Here is a 7669-nt window from a genome sequence, read left to right on the forward strand (position 1 = left end):
CCCTAAACTGACTTGTTTGGTCTCTTCCCTCTTCAGCTCCTGCCAAAAATATTTAAAAGCTACAACTAGCTCATCCAAGTGCCAGAACATCTAATTCCATGCACAGATGTTTTCTGTACAACTCCACTTTTTCACATCATCACATTTTATTTTGAATGCTCTCTAATGTCCATGTTAGAATATTGCTTCACTTTTTAAAGGCAAGAGTGTTTGTGACAAAGAACAGAAAACTCAAGGGGAGTTTAACTCTCATGTACCAAGCTCTGTATCTTTCACTGAAATTTGTTAATTGCATCAGCATTGACTGTATTTGTCATGTTTATTCTGAATAGAGATGTCTCTGTGAGGTCATAGAAGATAGTGGTGATAGGTTCACTTGAAGTGTGTTTTCTTAAATTGATCTGAGTTTTTAAAAAATCAAATAGTGCTAATAGATTTGTTTAGTTCTAGCTTGCGTTCATTCATGTTGTTTCTCTCCTTCTGTTTTGTGTTTTTGTAGTTCGGGCGGGTTGGCTACCACCGCCACCACCTGCTCTACCTCCTCGGCCTTTTGTAACACAGGTACGTATAAAATTTCAGCATGAGAACATTGGGCTTAGTGTTGTCTTTAAAAGGAGCAGTGGCCATTGGCAGAGTTTCCAGAAAGGCAAAGAGCAATGTTTCCTGGCACAGGTCTCAATTTGGGCTTTGGGACCATTTCCCCCAAACCATCCCGCCTGCTGCACACTGACATCATACATGACGCCAGGTGTGAGGCAGGTAGAGGCGCAGCTGCCAGTGAATAAAGTACATCCCCAATTATGCATTGGCATGAGAGGCTTACAGTCAGTGTTGGAGCTAGCTTGTTGGGAAGCAGGGCATAGGAAACGACAGTGGCCTTTGAGTCGCCACCCAAGTAGGTGGCAACTCGGAACCTGCTTTCTTCAGGAATCAGCTGTGCAGCCAGAGAATTCAGTCATACAGCCTATTCCTCCAGAAAGCAGGCTTGGAGTTACCCCTGTCAAATGATAGATGATAATATCAAGCCTGTTGGATCACCTGCACAACCAAGTAGTAGTTCAGCTGATCCCTGCAGAAAGCAGGCATGGCATCACAGCAGGCTTCAGAGTAGCTTCTTGGCTTACTTGACCCGGATTTTGTTTTGTAATGTGGATGGAGTTTGGGATTTAGATCAACTCTGTGATAAACTTGTGCAGGTTCTTTTGAATGTGATATAATGTAGTACAAGTTGTTCCCTTTGCGGGATAGATTTTTGATCTGCAAGTTCTAGTTCTCTAGTTTTATCATTTTAGCTCCGTTTTCTGCCTTAAAACTGTATTCAGAATTCCATCACTCACAAGTGAGGTGACCATGGTGCTTAAGGATATGTTGTATTTTTGCCTTTTTTATAAGTTGTGGCAAATTGGATTCATTCTAGCGTTTTACTTTTTTATTGTGTCATAAACCACCCTGGGATCATATGATGTAGGGTTGGCTAGATTTTCTCTAATTAATTAATATTATTCTGGGCATTCTTGCCACCTAATATATCACAACTAACAGTTTGTCCTGTGCACCTGTGCTGCAGGTTTCTCATGCTGAAACAAATGCTCAACCCAAATCAAGCTACATAGACTTCAGGCTTCAAGAACAGGTACACCTTTAAATTGTAAGCGTAGAATTGATTTGGGTATGGATTGGGCTAACAACAGCAAGATTCTGTCAGTGTTTGTAAAAGCAAAAAAAGAAGGAAAGGGTTCTGACCTCCCTTTGTCTCTTCAGCCTGGTCCTTGGACCCTTGTCGGCACAAAAGAGTCCACGAGAATATCCTTGCAGAGTTTTATTCTTAAAAGTCCTTGTGCAAAACACGACTGAATAACTATACACACCAGTACTAACCAACCAACCCAAACACCAGCCACAGCCCAAACTAACATTTCTCACTTATATATACAACTTGCTGCAGGCCGCTGAGTCATGCTGACCCAGCTTTATTCGCATTAAAGAAACAGCGGCCATTTTAGCTGTGACACCCCTTCTGTTTCTTAAATGCGAAAAACCCCAACAGAAACAATACATTACAACAATACAACAATACATTATATACATAAACCCAGTTTTGTCATCAATTCATTATGGCATGTTGCTGGCAAAGGCTTGGTAAACAAATCAGCAATATTATCTTGTGATTGACAATACTCCAGTTTGATTACCCCATTCTGTACACAATCTCTCACATTCGCATGACGGATAGCAATATGTTTTGATGCGGATTTCATTATTTCCGAGCCCGCTAATGCAATGCACGATTGGCTATCTTCATACACTTGGATAGGCAAATCTACTTTACAATCTAGATCTTTTAGTATCTGTATAAACCACATGATTTCATTGCATGCTAGTGACAGGCTCCCATATTCTGCCTCACAGGATGAGGTCGCAACAAATCCTTGTTTCTTTGACCTCCATCCAATTATGGAATTGGCAAACATCATAACCATTCCACTTGTAGATTTTCTGGTAGCTACACAGCTTCCCCAGTCCGCATCAACAAATACTTCTAGTTTTTCATCTTGTGTACTAGATATCTTTAAACATACATTTAATGTCCCCTTTAGATATCTGATAAGCCTTTTCAAAGCACACCAATCGGCAGTACTGGGTTTAGATACACGTTGGCTCAGAACATTTGTAGCACATGCAATGTCTGGCCTTGACCACTGGCTTAAATACAACAGTGATCCTATTTTTGAGTGATACAACTCAGGCTGATCAAATTCATCATCACACACTGTCTTTGGGAAATCTGGTGTCATGGGAGTCTGAACTGGCTTGCAGTTTTCCATGCTAAACTGCTCTATTAAATGAAGAATTTTCTCTTTCTGGCTCAATAGGAAGCTTCCATCTGTTTCCTGCCTTACTTCTACTCCCAAGTAATTGCTTACAGGCCCTAAGGCTTTAAGCTTAAACCTCTTTTCTAGTTGACTTGTGAGCTTCTGGATCTCATCTGTGGAACTCCCTGCCACAAGCAAATCATCGACAAAGACTAAGAGCATTAGATATTTGTTGCCTGTCCCCTTGGTGTACAAGCATGGATCAGCCACACTTCTTTTAAAACCAAGTTTTACAAGGGCTTCATTTAAACACTGGTTCCAACACCTTCCACTTTGTTTGAGACCATAAACAGCCTTTCTCAAACGCCAGACTGCACCATTCTCCTCTTCAAACCCAGGGGGTTGTCTCATTAACACTTCATGGTCTAAATTTGCATGCAGATATGCAGCATCAACATCAAAATGGTGCACTGCTAGTTGTCTTACAGCAGCAATGGAAAGCATTAAACGAAAAGTTTCACTCTTTACCGTGGGAGAAAACACTTCATCATAACTCTCCCCTTTAATCTGAGTGAACCCTCTGGCTACTAATCTGGCTCGAAAACGTGGTTCCCCAGATGCAAGGGTTTTCCTTTTGTAAACCCACTTGCATGACACCACTCTGCCACCAGGTGGCGGCATTATGACCTCAAACACTTTGTTACGTTTAAAAGAGTCCATTTCTTCTTTCATAGCTTGTTCCCACAAAGCACGTTCCCCAGGGGGAAAGTCTAAGACTTCATTATAACTTTGTGGTTCCACACAACTCACATTGCATACTCTCACTCCTCCTAGGGTCAAACGCTGAGGAGGTACACCCTTGTTTGAACGCTGAGAGCGCCTAGGCACAACTACTTCTTCTTCCCCCCTTATCTCTGGCTCTTCTTCCTCTTCCTCTAGAGAAGTATCATCTATTGCCACATCTTTTGGGGAAATATGTGCCGCCTCCTCATTCTGCTCCTGTGTTGCCAATGGCTGAGAAGAAGCCTCTTCTTTTACTTGCAGGGGCAGTAGGCAATCAGGGTTGGCATGGATCGCAGTCCATCTGTCCTGGTCAGCAAAGTCTGCACTTCGTGACAGAACCACGCGTCCTGGGCGTAAATTGAAACGCCACCCTTTGCCATAGGACTGATATCCCACAAACCGCAGTTTCTGCGCTCTAGCGCCCCCTTTCTGACACTGAGCTTTGGGAATGTTTACATGTGCCCAAGAACCCCAATTATGGAGCATTGTCCACTCTGGTTCTTTCCCAAACAACACATGATATGGTATATCTTTTATAGAGCTAGACCAGGTTCTATTAATCAAAAAGTTCGCGGTCAGAAAAGCCTCGCCCCACAGCCTATGGTTGTGGCCCAATCCTGCATCCACTAGCAGGCAGTCCTTTACTGACTGTATTACAGCCCCACGTCTTTCACACAGACCATTTTCAGCAGGGCTATAAGGGTTAGTCAAACGGTGAGTGATCCCCTTACGTCGCAACCATGTCCCAAATTGTTTGTTCAGAAATTCTCCGCCCCTATCTGTTTGCAGCTGCACAACAGGGCGAGCGAAGAGCTTTTCAGCTTGGGCAACCCATTCTCTGAATGTGGGGAAACACTCAGATTTCTGCTTTAACAAAAACAGCCAACTAAAACGTGATTTGTCATCTATTACCAGAAAAGCATATCTGGCGCCCCCTTCAGTCTTCTGTGGAAAAGGGCCTATCACGTCACAATGGACAAGTTCTAAAACCTCTTTAGATACTCTGTCGCTTTTAGAAGCCACAGGCTTCCTCTTAGATTTGGCCATTTTACATACATTGCAATCTAGGAAACAGTTACAGCTATTTACTTTTAGGTTCTTGCACACCTTTTGCATTTCTGAAAGCACACGGAAATTGGCGTGACCCAGTTTTCTGTGCAGTTGATGTACACACCCCTTATGAACTGGCAAATTATCCTGAACCACCTGGGCTGCTTTAACGGGCTTGTCCTGCATTACATATAACCCATTTTCCAACTTTGCATGGCCACATACCTGAGTTCCATTCTTTATCAGACAGCCATCCTGCGTGAACTTAACACTATACCCTGCATTAATCAAACAGCTTACAGACAGCAAACAATAGTCCAAACTGCTGACAAACAGAGTCTCTGGTAGAGTAGTGTTCAAGCACTGCAGGAAACATGTTCCCTGGCCATCAATCTTGCTTCTACGACCATCAGCAAGATAAATTGAGTCTTTTCCATCAGCTGGCTTCTCCAGGGTCTTAAAGTCCTCCCGACTATTGCAGATAATCCTGCTGCTGCCAGAGTCCAGCAACCATGTTCCTCGAGGTATCTTTCTCTCCTCTCGAGAAAATGCAGACACAAACTGAGCAGAACGCGTGTTCTTCTTCCCTGAAGAGAACCCCTTCTGCTTACGTTTCTGTGTCGATTGCTGTCTCTGCTCCACGTCGTCTCCTGGAAGTCTTGCCCTGCACTGACGTTGGAGATGCCCGGGTTGGTTGCATCTATAGCATCTCCTCACCGCCATGGCCAAGTCCAAACCTTGGCGTTGCTCCATTGGCAGATTCTGCTGCTGGCCCCCTTGGCTGTAACTCCTCCGCTCTTGGAGTTCAGCCTGTCTATCTGACCTTCTTTCTGCTTCTTCGGTCAATCTTCCAACCACATACTCAAGGGTCAGATCTCGGGGACGCATACTCTCCATGCTGTTAATCACGGGCAACCAGCTTTCAGGCAAACTTGAAAGGATAATGTAGGTTTGGTCAGTCTCATCATAACGCTTACCTCTCTGCTGTAGTTGAAGAAACAGAGATTTCAGCGTTTGAAGATGAGTTGCCAAACTCTCACCTTCTTTCATAACAGTCCTGAACAGCCTTCTGGTCAGAGAAATTATAGTTCCAGCAGTTTCTCTGACATGCATTGCCCTTAATAAATTCCAGCACTCAAACGCTGTGCTGGCATTTGCAACATGCAATAACTGAGAGTTGCTCAAACACAGCATAATTTGGGCACGGGCCCTTTCATCTAGCCGTTTTTTCTCAGCAGAGTCAGTTCTCAAAACCTCAGTTTCAACACAGTCCCATAGTCCATCTCTCCTTAACAACTGCTGCATTTTAATTGACCAACTCAGCCAGTTGCTTTCTGAGAGAAGTTCAAAAGGGATGCCTCCCCCAATATTTACAACTTGGGAAGACTGGAAATCTGCCATCTCTGCTGGTGCTTGCTGAGCCCCTTCTGTGGGGTCTCCAGCAATCTCTCCTGACTCTATCTTTAGAGTCCAACTAGATGGTCCTGGCTGGCACTCACCGGCTTCTAGCTGCTGCCTCTGTTGACCCTCAGGTCCCGCCTGGCTCTGCAACTGGTGTAGCCGCTCTGTGAGTCGCCTACTGTGGTCCTCTAGCAGTTCAAACTGTTCCAGTAGCCGACGCTGAGTGCTTTCCTGATCCTCAGATCCTAGCCGCTCCAGCGTCACTGCAGACAGTTACAGCTTGCCACCAACTGCTCCAACGCACAGCCACTGGCTCCATCCACCACCAGGACTCACCAGCTCCCTGCTGAGATGCTGTTAGTCGTTTTGCACTCTGCACATGCTCAGAAACACTGGGCCCATAACCTGTCAGTGTTTGTAAAAGCAAAAAAAGAAGGAAAGGGTTCTGACCTCCCTTTGTCTCTTCAGCCTGGTCCTTGGACCCTTGTCGGCACAAAAGAGTCCACGAGAATATCCTTGCAGAGTTTTATTCTTAAAAGTCCTTGTGCAAAACACGACTGAATAACTATACACACCAGTACTAACCAACCAACCCAAACACCAGCCACAGCCCAAACTAACATTTCTCACTTATATATACAACTTGCTGCAGGCCGCTGAGTCATGCTGACCCAGCTTTATTCGCATTAAAGAAACAGCGGCCACTTTAAAAAAATATAAGCACTGTTGCCTGTTAAACACTTATTCCCTATACACTTGCAGTTTGGGAGAGATTAACATTCTGTATCAAATAATTCAATCTTTTTTTTTTAAAAAAAACCATACATAATCTTGGTATTTTGGCTGTGGTTAAGCACCATTCCTTTCTCTCACCTTATATGTCTTGCAGTAAAAACCTGCCTTAAAGTGGTCAAAATATTATACATACTAGTTGGAGATTGTAATTCAACTTTGCTGTTGCTCAAATAGAGCAACTGGAGTTGTTAGAAGCATATGGGTTACATTACTTAATGGGGCCCTTGGCTGAAAAGAACATATATAACTAGAAGTGAAAGAGATTTGTTTTCAGAGGAGTGGGGTGAAGTAAAGATTCAAAGAGAAGTAGAATCTTGGCATTATGTAATTTTATGTGGTTGGGGGGGGTGTATGTGTGTAACTAGTTTTCTAGACCAATGCAAAATAAATATTTTCCTTCCAATCACTTGGTTACAAAGAATTACCACACTCTTTTTATATGAATGCAGTAGTTGAGCAGCATTTTCTTTCAAAGACCCCAAATTTAGATTAGGTGGCTGAGAGAAATGTGGGTTATGCTAGAGATTTGGGACACCATCCTGTGTGGCAGCTTTCCTGCTATCAAAGAGTTCTGCTGGCATCCTCCATGCCCACATGCTTCTTGGGCAGCCGATTGCTCACACAAATAGAACAGTTGAATGAGCAATTATTTGCACATATCGGAGCCAATCTGTAATGGATGAATCAGCTGCTACCAATTTTACAAGCGTCCTTATTTGCATTTTTTTCATGCGTTAACTCTTGCAACCATATAGGCATGATATTTGAGATCTTTAATCTGATGCTTGTTGCACAGCATGCGGGCCATTGCGCTGTACCTCTCTTCA

General features: G+C 43.6%; 1 protein-coding gene across 2 annotated transcripts in view; it reads left to right on the forward strand.

Moving 5' to 3' along the window:
- REPS2 (RALBP1 associated Eps domain containing 2) overlaps positions 1-7669 on the forward strand; it is a 94145-nt gene that overhangs the window by 64515 nt on the left and 21961 nt on the right. The window contains exons 15-16 of one of the 2 annotated variants that reach the window (XM_081198111.1): positions 500-561; positions 1568-1633. In XM_081198111.1, coding sequence (XP_081054237.1) covers positions 500-561; positions 1568-1633 — 128 coding nt within the window. The remainder of the gene's footprint in view (positions 1-499; positions 562-1567; positions 1634-7669) is intronic. The other variant, XM_081198112.1, reaches the window with a different exon arrangement.

This window comes from Podarcis bocagei (assembly GCF_964188305.1).
Source record: "Podarcis bocagei genome assembly, chromosome: 6".
Classification (NCBI taxonomy): domain Eukaryota; kingdom Metazoa; phylum Chordata; class Lepidosauria; order Squamata; family Lacertidae; genus Podarcis; species Podarcis bocagei.